The sequence below is a fragment of the Moschus berezovskii genome, chromosome 25 (genome assembly GCF_049115385.1).
Source record: "Moschus berezovskii isolate FMDL1 chromosome 25, NW_MosBer_1.0, whole genome shotgun sequence".
Taxonomy (NCBI): Eukaryota; Metazoa; Chordata; class Mammalia; order Artiodactyla; family Moschidae; genus Moschus; species Moschus berezovskii.
Genome location: NC_142484.1, coordinates 6,251,558 through 6,270,484, shown reverse-complemented (window position 1 = coordinate 6,270,484; position 18,927 = coordinate 6,251,558). Strand labels below are relative to the sequence as shown.

The 18,927-nt window shown below is 40.9% G+C and overlaps 1 protein-coding gene across 1 annotated transcript in view; it reads left to right on the top strand.

The window, feature by feature from the left end:
• TOP6BL (TOP6B like initiator of meiotic double strand breaks) overlaps window positions 1–18,927 on the top strand; it is an 84,160-nt gene that overhangs the window by 59,931 nt on the left and 5,302 nt on the right. The window contains exons 10-13 of the mRNA XM_055415435.2: window positions 1,413–1,559; window positions 6,034–6,155; window positions 7,829–7,939; window positions 9,727–9,825. Coding sequence (XP_055271410.1) covers window positions 1,413–1,559; window positions 6,034–6,155; window positions 7,829–7,939; window positions 9,727–9,825 — 479 coding nt within the window. The remainder of the gene's footprint in view (window positions 1–1,412; window positions 1,560–6,033; window positions 6,156–7,828; window positions 7,940–9,726; window positions 9,826–18,927) is intronic.

Here is an 18,927-nt window from a genome sequence, read left to right as displayed (position 1 = left end):
GAGCCACCGGGGAAGCCCTGAGTCCAAATTCCATTTTCTCTTCCTGGCTTTGACCCTTGTTAGCCATGAAATTAAAAGACGCTTGCTCCTTGGAAGGAAAGTTATGACCAACCTTGATAGTATATTAAAAAGCAGAGACATTACTTTGCCGACCAAGGTCCGTCTAGTCAAGGCAATGGTTTTTCCCGTGGTCATGTATGGATGTGAGAGTTGGACTGTGAAGAAAGCTGATCGCCGAAGAATCGATGCTTTTGAACTGTGGTGTTGGAGAAGACTCTTGAGAGTCCCTTATACTGCAAGGAGATCCAACCAGTCCATTCTAAAGGAGATCAATCCTGGATGTTCATTGGAGGGACTGATGCTAAAGCTGAAACTCCAATACTTTGGCCACCTCATGAGACGAGTTGACTCACTGGAAAAGACTCTGATGCTGGGAAAGGTTGGGGGCGGGAGGAGAAGGGGACGACGGAGAATGAGATGGCTGGATGGCATCACCGACTCTGTGGACATGAGTTTGAGTGAACTCCGGGAGTTGGTGATGGACAGGGAGGCCTGGCGTGCTGTGATTCATGGGGTCGCGGAGAGTCGGACACGACTGAGCGACTGAACTGAACTGAACTGAACTGAGGGGGTCTTAGTAACTTAAACGGTGATTCATGTTCCGCTGAAAGTGAGGCAAGTGAATGAATGACATGTGTTATTGTCTATTAATGTTTTTGTGTGAACTGAATTGGACCACATGGATTGTACTTTAAAAGATTAAGGTGCTAGAAAGTGACTGTAGGGATCAGATTACATGGGAATACAAACATCAGATAGCATTGTGGTTAAGAGCACAGACTTTGGGATTAGTCTAAACAGTTCCATCACCTACTGTCTCATGTTGGGCAATGTATTTAACCTATCTGTGCCTCTTTTCTTGTCCGTAAAAGAGCCTAAGACTAGGTCCCATACTGTAGTATGGTGAAATCTAAATGTTGAGATCGTCCACGCCAAGAATTTCATGTGGTACATGGCATGCAGTCAGCATTCAATACAAGTTAGCTCTTACCATGATCATTATTTGTTTACTAGTGATACCCACGTCTTACTAGCCTCTCACTGCTGATACCTACCTTAGAAAGTAACTTGAGGAACGAATGAATTTATTGTATAATGCTTCTCAGTAAATTCTAAGGAATGCTGTTTGGTTTGCATTTTACACACCCAGTTGTTATTTTGATGTTCTTCCTGTGAGTCACTATTATTTGCTTCCATCATGTGGGTAGAGAAACAGATTCAGGAGGAGAAGGGAGTGTTCAAATTTAGATCTATCTCAGGTCCCTCTTTGTTTGAAGCATAGGTTGTTTATTCACTTAGCTTTTTGAGGGCTTTACTAATCTTAGGATATTCTGTAATATCTCATCCTCTAGGTTCGGTGCTTCCAGATGTGAGTTACCAGGTAGAATCCGGTGAGGGAGATCAGTCTCAGAATATGGACCCCCAGGGACAAACTCTGCTGCTTTTTCTCTTTGTGGATTTCCACAGAGGATTTCCAGTCCAGAAAATGGAACTCTGGGGTAGGTATAGAAGAATGGGGCTGCCAGCTTGGATGTGCTTAAATGTTAAGAGAATAAAGAAAAGAGACTTGGGGACTTCCCTGGTGGTCCAGTGGCTAAGACTCCATGCTCCTAAACTCTCCAATGAAATCACCGAGTTTCAGTCCCTGGTTGGGGAACTAGATCCCACATATGTCAATTAAGGGTTCACATGCTATGACTAAAAATCCCACAGCAAAGATCAGAGATCCCACGTGCTGCAACTAAGACCTGGTGCAGCCAAATAAATAAAAATATTTTTAAAAGAAAGCAGACTTTACATGAAGCATAAATCTGAGTAGATGTGCTTCTGTGGAATAACATAATTCAGTGAAAAACCTTGCTTAAATAAGTTAAATTATATGCTCTGTGAGAAAGATCTATATCTTGAAGCATCACTTAGATGATGACAATCCCAGATTTGGTTGACCAGAAATCAGCAGACACTTCCTGTTGGTCCCTACAGAGTATATTACCTTGGACGGGTAGTTCTCAACCTCAGCTGCACAATATATTACCTGAGGAGCTTCTAAAAAATGCCCACACCTCATCCCTAGATATGTGGATTTCCTTGGACTGAAGTGGGTCTCAGGTATCAGTATGTTTTTAAAGTTTCTCAGGTTGGAGTACTATTCACCATCCTTCTGCTTTTCCAAGTACAATCAAGAAAAGCTATCAGTCTTACTTGGCCTTAACGCAACATCTCAAATTGAGCACAAGGAGGTGTGGGAGTGCACTGGTATGAACGGCTTTGTGGGATTGCCATATCAACTTCTGGAACAGGATAAAGAGTCCTTGTTCAGGCATACAGATGCCTTTGGCATTTTTCTAACAAATAGGTAATAACCTGCTCTCAGAAGGTTCTCTCTGTTAAAGCTGTGATTTACATCCTGTTTTGTGCTCCATGAAACACATGTATCAGAATCACCTGGAGTATTTGAAAATGTGCAGCTTCCTGGGCAAGGATTTACTCATTTTTGCTAATGTAAATATCTGTATGGCTCAGGAATATGGCATTTTTAAAAAAATTCTCAGGTGATTCCTAAGATGGTACAATTTGAAAACCACTGAATGTAAGAGTTGATGCTTTTGAATTGTGGTGTTGGAGAAGACTCTTGAGAGTCCCTTGGGCTGCAAGGAGATCAAACCAGTTAATCCTAAAGGAAATCAATCCTGAATACTCATTGGAAGGACTGATGCTGAAGCTGGAACTCCAATACTTTGGCCACCTGATGTGAAGAGGCAGCTCATTGGAAAAGACCCTGATGCTGGGAAAGATTGAGAGCAGGAGGTGAAGGGGACGACAGAGGGTGAGATGATTGGATGGCATCACTAACTCAGTGGACATGAGTTTGAGCAAACTCTGGGAGATAGTGAAGGACAGAGAAACCTGGCGTGCTGTAGTCCATGGGGTTGCAAAGAGTCGGACATGACTTAATGACTGAACAAATAAGAGTGGCTTATGCATTTTAATCCAATAAAGTCTGAGACATAAATTTAAGTGTTTCTCAGTGCCCTCCGAAACTTTGAAGGAAGTAGCAAGAAGTGGAGCTTCTAAATGTCTGGGGAAATGTTCACAAGCCTCCCTTCTGGGGCTCCTGACATGTTTCTGTGTTATTCTTCCTTTGTGGGCCAATGTTTTTTCTTGAGACTACTCTCTAGGCATTCCAGTGCTGTTTGGTGTGGCCCTGTTCCCGCTGAGTCAGAAATGAGACAGCCTACAACCCCAGATCAAAAGAGGTGACATCAACTGGTGCCAGTTATTTGTTGAACCTGTGGGATTCTTCTTGCTGCCAACCTTCCGTGCCTCTCCTGATTTTCCCCACCGTGTATATATTCTTTAGGAGAGAAGCACTGCTTTCCTGGGCTCTGACTTGCAGCTCTATGAAAAGCTGGGGTTCCCTGATGCCCCACTGTTCCTTTCATTAAGATGCTGGAATGGGAACGTAGAAGAGAGACAATCTGTTAGGCTTCCAACTAGGAGGTCAAAGGTGAAAATGCCTAGGGCTGTTTGTTACCTGCTTCTGCTCGCCTGGACAGAGGCTCTTAAAAGAAGCAGCTTAGTATGGTGGAAAGGACTTCAGGGTACAATCAAGAGACCTGGGGTTAATTTTTAGTTCTGCTGTCAAATTCCTTAATGACTCTTGGGAAGCAAGTCACATGAATTATCTGATCCTCCCTTTTCATATATTTAACATGAGATTGTTGGACAAGATGCTATCAAAGCCCTTCTAAGTCTAAAGACCCTCTTAAGATGTAAGATCTACTATTTTTAGGCTTTTTTTTTTTTTTTTTTAGGTCTGCTATGTTCATTCTTCCCTAGGATGACATAAAGTCTGGTACCCCATTCTGAATCCTATTAAACATACTTCCTCAGAAACCAGGGTTACCTATCATTCTTCTAGAACTGTACTAGTTTGCACACCTCTGTTTAGCTTGACTCTGAAGGCCTGCAGCATTTCAGGTGGTTGTACTAAGTATTAGATTAAATTGAAATTCATCACTGCATCAGTAAACAGAGCAGTTATTATCTTAAAATTTCTGGAGCTTCCCTGGTGGTCCAGTGGTTCAGATTCTGTGCTTCCACTGCAGTGGGTTGGGGGTTCAAACCCTGGTCAGGGAAGTTCTGCATGCCATGAGGTGCAGCAGAAAATAAATTTTAAAAAATAAATAAAATTTCCTTAGACATCTGAGAGTTTAGGACTAGCTTTTGAAGAAGATGCACTGTAAGGGTAGGTAGATATAGACACATGTAGTAATTTTATAGATTATGTAGTGATTTTATTTTCTTTTCCCACTTCTTCTTTTTCATATCCTTGAAAGCTTTCTCCAGAGCTCCTTTTAGGAAACAGATTGTGCAGAACTACAGTCTGTTTCTATGTGTCTTAAAAAAATCACTGAATTGGCCTTCTGCCTACCTTGTCATGGTAACTTTTCTATGATTAACTCATTATTTTGCCACAGTGTTAAAGGCATCTGGTGGTATAAGCAGTTTTAGGAATGAAACTATAGCTTTTCAATTGAATGACTGCTTTCAAAGGAGGTCTAACTGATTTCTTAAGGCTATTCTTAGGACCAAACTATTGAAAATAGTAATCCAAATGATATCGTCATAGCAATAGTGATATTTTATGAATATTGCAATGTACATCCCCAAACACTTCCTATGTATTATCCCAGTTTATCTGCACAGAATACCCATGATAGCAAGTGGTAAAAGCCACTTTCTGCAATAAAATTAGAAACGTTTGAAGTGACGTGGTCACTATTAGTTGGTAGTAGAATCGACCCTGGAATCTATGTTCTCTTGACTCCAGTTCCAGACCCCTTTTGAGCAGAGCACAAATTACCTTCCCCTCCAGGAAAGCATCACGGTGCCTTGTGGTAGAAAATGTTCCTTCTGACTTCCATTTTAAATACAGCCCTGAGAAAAGCATGCCAGCCTTACCTTTGAACAGACCATCCAGAGAGTAGAAAAGCACCAAAAAAGAAAGATTAAGAAGCATTTTCTCCAGGTACCCTGAAAAGTAAATTTGTCTTCCTCTATTGGTTGTATCAGGATCATCAATGCTAACATATTGTTTAATGCCATATTTTGCCCATTAATCTCACGTGTTAGCTTTTCTGAAGGATGCTGAACAGTGGTGCCTGTGGTTACTTTATCAGAGATAATCCCCCATTTAAAAAGACTATACCAGAACTTCCCTGGTGGTCCAGTGGTTAAAAATCTGCCTGCCAATGCAGGGGACACAGGTGTGTGGCTAGGGGAGATCCCACTTGCTGTGGAGCACCTGAGCCCATGCATCATGACTGCTGAGCCCGTGTGCTGCAGCTGCTGAGGCCTGTGCCCGGGGCTGGTGCACCGCAATGAACCCCACTCACCACAGCTAGAGAAAACCAGTGCATCAGTGATGACCCAGTGCAGCTCAAAACAAATAAAAGTAAAGAAGTAAAAAGACTGTACTGGCAGTTCTCAGAGTCATCTTTGTGAGTTTTAACTTTTTCTATACCACGACACATCTAAAAGGATCGATACCCTGACAGTCACAGTAACTGTACTGCTTGGCACTCACCAAACAGTGACACTCTAAATGGAGTGACATACTCTCCAGGAGGCTTTTCCTTTCCTTTCGGAGTCACTGGTATCACTGTTTAGAGTATGTGGTGTATATTTCTGTTTCTGATGTGAATTAAAGAGGATCTTTCATCCGATTCTTCAAACATAATATTCTGCACTTTTAGTGAGCTTTCTGTCCTTTGTAAGTGGAAATTGGGTAGGTTTGTAAGTTGTGGGGGGGTTTTTTGGTCTAAAAAGCAATTATTAGTGGATGGGTGGAAGTGGCCTCTTCTGTCAAGAGGCCTCTTTCCCATCCTCAGCCCTGACTCAGAGCACATGAACAGGAGTCTTGAAGTGGTCATTCTCACTCAAGGTTACCAACATTCTCTCTCTCCTTAGGAGTCCACACTTTGCTCTCAACTCATCTCAGTGCCATCCTCAGGGAGAGCCACAGCGTGGTGCAAGGTTGCATCCAGGCTGCTGTGGACCGGGCCCTAGAGCAGCATCACCAGGCTGTCAAGGTAATAAGAAATTCACAGCTCCCTTTCTCCTTCTCTCTCTCAGAGAAAGACAGAGTATCTGGTAGACGGGGGCTGAGAGCCCTTCCTCCCTTAATGCTTCTTCATCTTCTCTTTCATCACCTGGGCTGATCTTATAAACTGCCTCTAGCCTTGGAACTCAGGCTTTAGCCTAGACGGATCACTGTAACCACTTGCTTAGTCGTACCTCCTTGTAGGTGAGTTTGAGTAAAGAGGGGCAAAATAATAGATGGGGAGAATGACTGATAATAAACCTTTTTTTTTTTTGAGAGCAAATTTTATTTTCTTTTTGGAACATGTAACTGACTATCATTGTGTTTTTTCACAAGCAGAATGGGCTTGGTTGTGCCTGCTGGCAGTTGGTTTTCACCACTCCCATATACCAGGGGACAGGAAAACATTTATAAAAGAGGAACAGTACACACTGAACTCAGGACTCTATATTCATTCTAGGTAGTTTTACACATTGAACTATCTTTGTATATTAACTTACAGTGCCATTAATGTCTTCCCTCTTTCACACACTGAAGTGCTTTATTATTCTAACCATAGTGAAGTGAAAGTCACTCAGTCATGTCTAACTCTGTGCCCCCAAGGACTGTAGCCTGCCAAGCTCCTCTGTCCATGGAATTCTCCAGGCAAGAATACTGGAGTGGGTTGCCATTTCCTTCTCCAGGGGATCTTCCCAACCCAGGAATTGAACCCAAGTCTCCTGCATTGCAGGCAGATTCTTTACTGTCTGAACTACAAGGGAAGCCCTAGAATATTTATTCTAGGTAGTTCTACACATTGAAGTATCATTGTATATTAATTTACAGTGCCATTAATGTCTTTTCTCTTTCACACACTGAAGTGCCTTATTATTCTAACCATAAGTTCTAGACAAATTGATAGCACATGCATGCACTTAGCCTGAAGTTTTTTAATTGAAGTATAATTAATTTATAAGGTTGTATTAATTACTGCTGAACAGCAGAATGATTCAGTTATACATACATATACATGCTTTTTTAAAGAAAAATTCTATTCCATTATGGTTTATACAGGATATTGAATACAGTTCTCTGGGTTATCTAGTAGGACCTCGTTATTTATCTGTTCTATATAGAAAAGTTTACATCAGCGCACCTCTCTCTTATCTATATATTTCCCCTTCTCACACATGCTTCCAGAGCTACTGTTTCAGTAAATCTTAAATACTCCCTCCATTTGCTAATCCTTTATAGCATCACTTTGTCTTTATATCTGGCTTTCTGAATTCCTCCATCTTGTGTACTTTTGGTAACACATTTATTACTTAATATGGCCTCCTTTTCAAGCAAAAACCCGCCACACTGAAAGAGTAAAGCTTGAAGCGTTCTGTTTTTTAATGGTAAGTCTATCCTGCTGTATTGCCCAGTGTCTTACTGCTTGTCTCTTCTGAATGTATCTGTGTCAATAAGTCACCTCTGTGAAAGGAGGTGACATTTTTAATGTATTTAAATTCCTTAAGTGTCCTTTATATGTCACGATCTCAGTAAGTATTGTTGGTGGAAGGGGAAGCATTGTTGAAATCCTGCTCTGACTCAAATATTTGGTCCCTTTAGGATTCTCTGAACCAGCAGTTTAGGGTTTTTATAAACTCTGGTCTCCCCCTTCCTTATTTTGTTCCCTAGGCTCATCAGAAACTACAGGCCTCACTGTCAGTGGCTGTGAATTCCATCATGAGTATTATGATTGGAAGCACAAACAGTAGCTTCCGGAAGACCTGCCTCCAGACGCTTCAGGTTGGTAAGGATTGGAGATGCTTAAAGGTGTGGGGTTTTAATGACATTCTGCTGCCTCTCTTAGTAATACATGCAGTGTTCTTAGAAACATTATTTAATTTGATCCTACTATGATTCTACCTAAGTAAGTGTTTTATGATGTGTTCATTGACTAGAAAGTGATGTATGTACTATTTTATAAGTGAGAAAACAAGTTATTTAAGATTTCTGTTTCCTTTAGGTCATACAGATAGTTACAGGCAGAGCTAGGATTAGGCCATGAGTCCCAGTTTCTTACTGAAGAGTGTTCTAGTATATGTTTTGCCGAAGCGAGCACCTGAAGAGTGTTCTGTTACATCATGGTGATAGCATACATTGGAAATAACTGAGCAACCATAAGCATTACATATGTTTGGCAGTTTGGAATAGTGTAACAAGGTTTGGAATCAGAGGCCTGAGTTCAAATCTTGACTCATTTACTTATTAGCTATGTGGATTTAGCTTTTCTGTGGTTCATCTACAAATCAGAAAAGATAGCAGTATGTCACAGGGCTATTACGAAGTTGAGGGCCAGATGTGAATGTGTGGAACACATGGTAGCTTCTTTCATAAATGTTGGTTTCTTTCCTCCCTTCCTCCCTTCCGGTGTGTGTTGACCAACTGGGATTATCAGTGGGGTAACACATACCCTCCATGTCAGTTGCTTCATTTTGTTTACTTTTCTCTTGAGAAAATAGTGTAATATACACAAAATTTTAAATAATTAATAAACTTATCACTTAATTTTTGCATATTTATCTCATATATATAGCCAAAGTATTTGATATTAATATATAATTTGACCTTTTCCCTTGTTTCAACAGTCTTAAAATACTGGTTAGCCAATATTCCACTGTGTTGATGTAATATAATTTAATAAACCATTCCCCTACTGACAGATATTTAAGCTGTTTACATTCTTTCTGCCAGTAAATAGTTCAGTTAATACCTGTATGTGATATCTTGCTTCTTTTGAATCATTTCCTAGAAAAAGTTTCTATAAATGGAGTTAATGGGTCAAAATGTATAACACCTTTATATCTAGTGCATCTTCTCACAGCTTCAACTTTCTGGGTCATGTGGGTAGCACAAGGTATTGAGAAGGACACTGTACTGGTAATCCTAAAGCTAGCCCTAACTTTCATTGTAAATGGCTGTGAGCTCTTAGGTAGATCACCTCTCCTGTCTGAATTTCAGTTTTCTCATCTTTAACAGTGTGTTGTATTAGGTGACTACTCAGGTCCCCTTTAACTCTAATATCCTACAGTTCTATACTGAAGTTGAGGCTGTTACCTATTCCTTATAGATGCAAACTATATTACTGTTCCTTTCCTCCCTGAAAGATTTATCTGGGGGAAAAAGTTCCTATATCAGCCTTAGTTGTTCAGTAGATACCTCTGCTCTCTTGGAACTTGTTTTAGAGGAAAGCAGTTTATAGAACCTCTTCACAAACAGATGGCTCTCTGGGATATATAATCTCCTATAGAGATAGGAAAACAAAGACCTTGTGTGATCGATCTCACTTAGGTAACAGAATTTGGAAGATACATAGGAGCCACAACTGCCTATCTCATGTCAAGTACCCCAGACCTTCCTTCTGCTTACCCTGTGTCCATGGGAGCTAAGGAAACTTGTAAGACAACATGAAGGATGTCATTGGTTTGCCTTTCTATCTGTCTCATCCTCTCCCCATATACATTTCCTGTGGGTACTCACCCTTTGGTTGCCAGTACTGGAACTCAGCATGTTCTATCTCTGGCCCTTTTTAGGCAGCTGACACACAGGAATTTGGGACCAAGCTGCATAAATCATTTCATGAGGTCTCCCAGCACCGATTTTTTTACCACTGCTCACATGAGGTGAAGCAGGTAAGTGTAAAGTAATAATCAGTACTTTGGTGAAAATCTCCCATATTGATATATGAGAAACCTGAATACACAGGGGTTAGGTAAACTGCTTTAGACTGCACAATCTGAGGGTAGTCTTTCAGCAAGGAAGCCTGTGGTTTAGAAAACTTCATAGAACATAGTATTCAGTTCAGTTCAGTTCAGTCGCTCAGTCGTGTCCGACTCTCCGCGACCCCATGAATCACAGCACGCCAGGCCTCCCTGTCCCTCACCAACTCCCGGAGTACACTCAAACTCATGTCCACAGAGTCGGTGATGCCATCCAGCCATCTCATTCTCCGTCGTCCCCTTCTCCTCCCGCCCCCAACCTTTCCCAGCATCAGAGTCTTTTCCAGTGAGTCAACTCGCCGCATGAGGTGGCCAAAGTATTGCAGTTTCAGCTTCAGCATCAGTCCTTCCAATGAACACCCAGGATTGATCTCCTTTCGAATGGACTGGTTGGATCTCCTTGCAGTATAAGGGACTCTCAAGAGTCTTCTCCAACACCACAGTTCAAAAGCATCGATTCTTCGGCGATCAGCTTTCTTCACAGTCCAACTCTCACATCCATACATGACCACGGGAAAAACCATTGCCTTGACTAGACGGACCTTGGTTGGCAAAGTAATGTCTCTGCTTTTTAATATACTATCTAGGTTGGTCATAACTTTCCTTCCAAGGAGCAAGCGTCTTTTAATTTCATGGCTGCAATCAGCATCTGCAGTGATTTTGGAGCCCAAAAAAATAAAGTCTGACACTGTTTCCACTGTTTTTCCATCTATTTCCCATGAAGTGATGGGACCAGATGCCATGATCTTTGTTTTCTGAATGTTGAGCTTCAAGCCAACCTTTTCACTCTCTTTCACTTTCATCAAGAGGCTTTTGAGTTCCTCTTCACTTTCTGCCATAAGGGTAGAGGTTAAGAGCATGATTAGCAATGTCACTTGAATTTCCATTTCTGCCACTACCTAGTTGCATGGTATTATTATAGAAGCTATTTATTCCAACTTTCAGTTTCTATAGCAGTAAAATAAAAATGATGCATACCTAAAATGATTGTTGTAAGGTCTGAATAAGCGAATTATATGAACTACTAGCACATAGCTACTTTGATGATGATGATGATATGATGGAATTCTTATGTTTAGTTTTGCCAAATAAAAAACATACTTTTATCTGTTCATCTTTTTGGATACCAGAGATATAGAATTATATTAGTTGGCGTCTCTGCCCTCATGGGGGTCAAATAGTTACCAGATCCTCTAATGAGTGAAGAGAAATCATATTTGGGATATTTTATATGTTTCCTGATTCTAGGTGTAGGTAGGAATAGTGTTCAAGCTGAAGCCCACCTTTCTGACTTTCTCGGCAATAATCAACAGTATTGACTTTTTTGGAATTGAAGTATAAGATGAGTAAATAAAGGAGAAGGGGGAAATTATTATACTGTGGCGTTTGGCCAAGAGAGAGTAACAGGGACTAGTTTTATGCTCTTGCCTGAAACAACCAAAAATCTGGACAGTAACAAAAAATACAACATATGACACAATGGTTCTGAAGACATTGGACCTCAGAAAATGGATGGGATAGTCATTCTTGAGAGGTGGAAAGCAAATGAATTGAGCTGTATGACTGCCCTCAAACACCACCCAGAGAAAGCACAGAGGCCATGGATCAGGGAGAGGGAACCCAGGCAGAGCCCAGTGGTCTCCCTGAATTGAGTAGATGGAGCTTGGAATCCAGGGATGCCAATGCAGCTCAAGTTTTCAGGGCAGAGTAGCAGCGAAGAGAGAACTCACTGAGGTTCCTCTCTTTAGTATTCAGTTGAATACTGATCAGTTCATTCATGTGAAAAAACTGTCCAGGTAAAGAACCACTCAGAAGGATAAAAGGGAACAATAAGCAAAGCTTACACAGGGCTAGGAATAGTGCTTATTCATCAACCAGAGAGGAAAGTCCAATAATTTATGGAGCACCAGGTAAGATACTGGGCTTCCCTGGTGGCACAGTGGTAAAGAAAACTGCCTACAATGCAGGAGACACAGAAGATGTGGGTTCTGTCACAGGAAATTGCTGGGTCAGGAAAGTCCCCTGGAGAAGGGCATGGCAACCCACTCCAGTATTCTTGTCTGGGAAATCCTATGGACAGAGGAGCCTGGCAGGCTACAGTCCATGGGATCACAAACAGTTGGACACAACCGAAGCAACTTAGCACACAGGTAAAATGCCAAGAATAGTCTTGCCTCAGAAATGGAAAGAAATTACATCTACAATAAACATTCCTTGGTTCTGCTTAACAAAGCTCAAAAGCAGAAGCAAGACCTAAAAGGATCAAGTGGTTTCCAACTAATTCAGTGGCATTTCAGAGAAAAGTTCAAAAATATTTATAAGGGGGGACTTCCCTGATGGTCCAGTGGTTAAGAATCTGCCTTGCCATGCAGGGGACACGGGTTCAGTCCCTGGTCAGGGAACTCAGAGCCCTCATGCCACAGAGCAAATAAACCCCTGCTGCAGCTGTCAAGCCCATGTGTGCTCCAGAGGCTGTGCCACAACTAGAGAACACACGTGCCACAGCCACTGAGGCCAGTGTGCTCTGGAGCCCATGCGCCGCAACCACTGAGAGAGTCCACGTACCACAGGAAGATCCCACATGCTGCAACTAAGACCCCACACAGCCAAATAAATATATTTTTAAAGAATAGAAGAATACAAAAATATCCAGCAACCACCAAGATAATGTTCATACCACCTTGAATCTAATAAAAAATTTAACAAGCATGCTATGAAGCTGGAAAATACAGCCCACAATGAAGAGAAAACTCAGTTGATTGTCAGTCAGTCAAAACTGATCCAGAACTGACATGCAAGATAAGATTAGTAAAACCCAGTTATTCTTATAATTGTATTCCATATGTTCAGGAAGCTAGAGAAAAGGTTGAACATATTAGTTAGAGAGTTGAGGCCCCAAACAAATTCTAAGGTGAAAGCTAATGTCTCCAAGGTGAAAATTATACTGACTACACCAGTAGCATCAATGGCACATTACTTAAGGAAAAACGTAGCATTAGAAACTGAACTGAACCCAGAGATTAAAATAATCATAATAGGGCATTTAGCCTCTGTGAGTTATAGGGTAACTTTACACAATCTAACCCATGTATAACTGGAGAAGCTGAAGAAGCAGCAGAGGCAGAAAATATGTTTGAAGAAATAAGGGTGGAAATGTTTCCAAATTCGATGAAATGTATAAATTATACAGATCCAAGAATCTTAAACCAAGCCCAAGAAACGAGGAAAACTACATCAAGGTACATCATAATTAAATTGGTTGAAACCAGTGGTAAAAAGAAAATCTTAAAATCAGAGACCATAAAAACCCCAACAAGAACAAAACACCAAAACCCTTCTTTTGTTACAAAGATAAGGGTTACAGCAAGTTTCTCATCATAAACTGTATAAGCTAGAAGAAAATGGAGTTATAATACTGAAAAAAATAACCTGTCAACCTAGGATTCTTTATCAACAAAAGTGTCCCAAAAAACAAATATGAAATAAAAACAAATAAGTGTCCTTAAAAACAAAAACAATGACATACAGTGAAGCTTCCAACTTCAACTAGAATAAGAAGAGCAAATTAAACATAAAGAGAAGTATGAAATAATAAAGATTAGAGTGGAAGTCAGTAAAACAGAAAAACAATAGAGAAAAAAAATCAATGAAACATAAAGGTGATTCATTGAGAAAGATGATTAATAAGAGAGAAGACACAAATTGCCACTAATATCAGAAATTAGAGAAGTGGCATCAAATATTAAAAGAATTATCAGGGAATATTATGAATATTGCAGTAAATTTGACAATTTAGATTAAATGGAAATTTCCTTGAAAGACATAAGTTACCAAAGTTCACTCAAGAAGAAATAGCTTCTATACCTGGTAGCTTTATACTATTAAAGAAGTTGAATTTTTAGTTAAAATCTTACCATCATATTCAGATTATTTTAAAACTCTCAAAGCTCAATAGTAAGAAAATAAACAACCCAATTTGTTTAATTGGCAAAATATTTGAACACATATTTTACAAAAGAAGATATACAATAGCAAATAAACATACAAAAATATGCTCAACATTATTAGTCATTCAGTTCAGTTCAGTTCAGTCGCTCAGTCATGTCCGACTCTTTGCGACCGCATGAATCACAGCACGCCAGGCCTCCCTGTCCATTACCAACTCCCAGAGTTCACTCAAACTCATGTCCATCGAGTCGGTGATGCCATCCAGCCATCTCATTCTCTGTTGTCCCCTTCTCCTTCTGCCCCAAATCCTTCCCAGCATCAGAGTCTTTTCCAGTGAGTCAACTCGTCGCATGAGGTGGCCAAAGTATTGCAGTTTCAGCTTTAGCATCAGTCCTTCCAATGAACACCCAGGATTGATCTCCTTTAGAATGGACTGGTTGGATCTCCTTGCAGTCCAAGGGACTCTCAAGAGTCTTCTCCAGCACCACAGTTCAAAAGCATCAATTCTTTGGCGATCAGCTTTCTTCACAGTCCAACTCTCACATCCATACATGACCACTGGAAAAACCATAGCCTTGACTAGACGGACCTTGGTTGGCAAAGTAATGTCTCTGCTTTTTAATATACTATCTAGGGTGGCCATAACTTTCTTTCCAAGGAGTAAGTGTCTTTTAATTTCATGGCTGCAATCAGCATCCGCAGTGATTTTGGAGCCCAAAAAATCAAATCCACAATCAAGTAACATTTCACATGTACTTAGAATAAGAAGACTAACCATACCAGGTGCTGGCAAGGATGTGCAGGAACAGGAACTGGAACTGTTATACCCTAATTGTAGGAATGAAAAATGATACCGCCACTTTGAAGAGCAGTTTGGCAGTTTCTTAAAAAGGCATATACACACTTATCACACAACCTAGCCATTCTACTTCTAGGTGTTTACCCAAGAGAAATGAAAGCATATGTCCACACAGAAATGTCTGCACCAGTGTTATGGCACATATACCATATCTGTAATAGCCCCAAACTGGGAACAGCTGTGTCAACAGGTAAACGAATACACAAACTGTGGCATATCCATTCAGTGGAATACTACTCAGCAATAAAAGGAATGAACTTTTGATTCACAATAGGTTGGATGAATCTCTAAATAGTCATGCTGAATGAAAAAACCTGAAAATACAAGAGTACATAGTGCTTGACCGAATTTATATACAGTTCTATAAAATGCCAATTACTGTATAGTTACAGACCAGTGGTTGTTTACAGATGGGAGGTATAGGAGTTGGTGGGAGTGAGGAGTTATGAAGGGCAGAAGAAACTTTTCAGGGTGATGGATATGCTCATTATCTTGATATAGTGATGTTTCACATGTATTAATACGTATGCCAGAACTTATCAAATTGTATTTTATAAAGATGCAATTATTTGTATGCAAGTTATATCTCAGTAAAGTTGCTGTAAAAAAAATTACAGACACTGAGAGAGTAACACCTCTTCTGCTTCTCTCCCTCTCCTACTTCTGTTTGCCTGATCGGATGGGGAGGTTTAAACACCTAGGCATCCAGAGAACACAGCATCATGGATTTGCCCATCCTCCTCTGCTTTGTAACAGGGAAGCCCCTACAAGTGCTGCCTTCACCACACTGTTTTCTTGACTACATTCCGGCTAGGCAGCACCTTCCTAGGAAAGCATCAGCTGGCTCACTGCAAATACTCTTTCTGATTTTCCTACAGCTTGGGAAACTGCTGCCCACAACTTGAGCAAATAAAGGCTATTACCCATTGTATCAGTTTCCCATGGATATGGTAACAAATTACCATAAATTTGGTAACTTAAAAGGAATTTATTATCTCTCAGTTCTGGAGTCCAGAAGTCTGAAACAAGGTGTTGGTAGGACCACGTTCCCTCCGTTGGCTCTAGGGGAGAAGACTTCCTTACCTGTTTCAGCCCTGGTGGCCCCAGCTGTTCCTTGACTTGTAGTCCCATAACTCCATATGGCTGTTCCTCTTTGTCTCGCAAATATCCCTCTGCCTTTCTCTAATAAGGACACCTGTCATTGGACTTGGCGCCCTCTGTAAATCCACAATGATCTTGAGATCCTTAATTATGTCAAAGACCCTTTTTCCAAATAAGGTCACATTCACAAGTACTGGTGGTCAAGACTTGAACATATCTTTGGGGGAACCACTACTCAATTCACTACAGCCATCGACAACTTAAAGTTTCTAGGCATAGGTCGAGGATAAGGCCTGTGGCATTATCACGGGACCTGGGAAACGGGCAGGATCTAAAAGTGTTCCAGCCTGGAAGGTCCTTTTGCTCGGGCCTCTCTGATAACCCAGTGAGATCTGAAAAGGAGATGATCTGACCTCCTTTGCCCCTTGGTGTTGCTATAGTGATGGCCTATAGCCTCAGGGCCATTCATAGCCCAATAAACTTGGCAGATGGCTAGTCTTAGTCTTACACAGTAGTCATAGGTCTTGGAAGGAGGGAACATTTATTGAATCCCTAATCTGTGCCAAGATTTCCACTTTAGTCTCCACAAAAATCTTGTGAGGTAGGTTGTAGTTTTCCCATTTTATAGATGAAGAAACTGGTTAGACAACTTTTCTAATTTGCCCAGAATCACAGAGTCAGTAAATGGCAAGTCTAGGATTTATAATGAGGGCTCCTAGATCTGAAGCCTAGTAACATATTTACCATATAGGACTGGATCACAAGCCTGGGAAGATGAATAGTGACCAAAGGCATCAAGTAGAATCCATACTTCTTTACTCAAGATCATTACCAGTTACCTCTGATAATGGCCATTTAGTGACAGCTTGTTTGTTGGACTGTGAAGAAAGCTGAGTGCCAAAGAATTGATGCTTTTGAACTGTGGTGAGATCCAACCAGTCCATTCTAAAGGAGATCAGTCCTGGATGTTCATTGGAAGGACTGATGCTAAAGCTGAAACTCCAATACTTTGGCCACCTCATGCGAAGAGTTGACTCACTGGAAAAGACCCTGATGCTGGGAAGTGTTGGGGGCAGGAGGAGAAGGGGACGACAGAGGATGAGATGGCTGGATGGCATCACTGACTCAATGGACATGAGTTTGGGTAAACTCCAGGAGTTGGTGATGGACAGGGAGGCCTGGCGTGCTGCGATTCATGGAGTTGGAGTCGGACTGAGTGACTGAACTGAACTGTTACTGGCACACGAGTGGCACCTAGTGGCTGTAGCTAAAAACTACAAGAACAATGATGCTAGGTCCAATTCTTTTACCTCTGGACCAGTCCCTCAGTTTCCACTTCTACGCAGGTGAAGTAGAATAGCTGACCTCTTGAGTAATATAGAATAAAACCATCTATGGCTATTGTATAGTTTATGGAGAAATGGAAGAAATGAAAGAATATTTAGAGTTTTATAGAAGATATTTGTGGAAAGGTCACTCCAGGAGTGGAGATTTTAAGCCTTAGTGGAACACAGGACAGTGGGCCATGAGACAAGACAGTAATCTTGGGCTAACTGTCACATTTGAGTGTGGGGACTGAAAACTTAAATCCAGAATAAGTAGGTGCAGTAGCAGGAAGAACTTTCTAAGGAAAGGTATCATTTCCTGGTGGTAGATCAGAATAATGGCTGATAGAATGTTAAATTCACTGAGGTCTATCCTGTGGAGAGGGCTGTCTCATCTGGGGAACTGATGATGAATGAGGGGTGTGCAAGATTCCCCTGGAACTCTGAGATTTAGATCTGAATTTAGATATTTCTTTGGTGTGACCAGTTTCAAGATAAGATAAAGGTTTGTCTATTATATGAGATTTTCTAGGCTGGAGTGAAGTAGAATAAGCTTTCTTTCAAAGAAGGAAAAAAATGTTTGGAAATTTTCCTAATACTATTTCTTTTTTCACACCTTTAATGCCGTCTTTAACTCTTCTATATTCCTTAGAGTATAATCACTTAAAAATTAAAACTTGCTTTAGTAAACAATATATGATGGAATGCATTTTTATTGAGTTAGAATTCACATACTATAAAAATTACCATTTATACAAATTCAGTGGTTCAGTGGTTTTAAGTATAGTCACTGTATTTTCTAACCATCACCACTAAATTCCAGAACATCTCCATCATACCAAAAAGAAAACAATAATAAACTGGACCTAACTTGTAGTCAGAGTTGGACTGTGAAGAAGGCTGATCGCCGAAGAATCGATGCTTTTGAACTGTGGTGTTGGAGAAGACTCTTGAGAGTCCCTTATACTGCAAGGAGATCCAACCAGTCCATTCTAAAGGAGATCAATCCTGGATGTTCATTGGAGGGACTGATGCTAAAGCTGAAACTGCAATACTTTGGCCACCTCATGCGACGAGTTGACTCACTGGAAAAGACTCTGATGCTGGGAAAGGTTGGGGGCGGGAGGAGAAGGGGACGATGGAGAATGAGATGGCTGGATGGCATCACCGACTCTGTGGACATGAGTTTGAGTGTACTCCGGGAGTTGGTGATGGACAGGGAAGCCTGGCGTGCTGTGATTCATGGGGTCGCGGAGAGTCGGACACGACTGAGCGACTGAACTGAACTGAACTGAACTTGTAGTCAGTCTCAGTTCTCCTATCTTTTGTCCCCTGGCAACCACTCATTTACTTTTCTCTCAATGGATTTGCCTACACTGGGTATTTCATATAAATGGAATTGTACAATGAGTGGATTTTTGTGTCTGGCTTTTTTCACTTAGTGTAATGTTTTCAAGGCTCATCATCCACGTTATAACAGGTAACAGTACTTCATTCCTTTTTACAGTTGAGTAATAGTCCCTTGCTCATTTTAGTAATAGTCCACACCGCATTTTAAACTCCATTCATCAGATGATGGACATGTTGTTTCCACTTTTTGGCTATTATGAATAATGCTGCTGTAAACATTTTTTGTATGTAGACATATGTTTGTAATTGTTTAGCGGATAGCTAGGAGGAGAATTGCTGGGTCATATGATATAACCTGGTGGCTCAGACAATAAAGAATCTGCCTGCAGTGCAGGAGATGTGGGTTTGATACCTGGGTCGGGGAGATCCCCT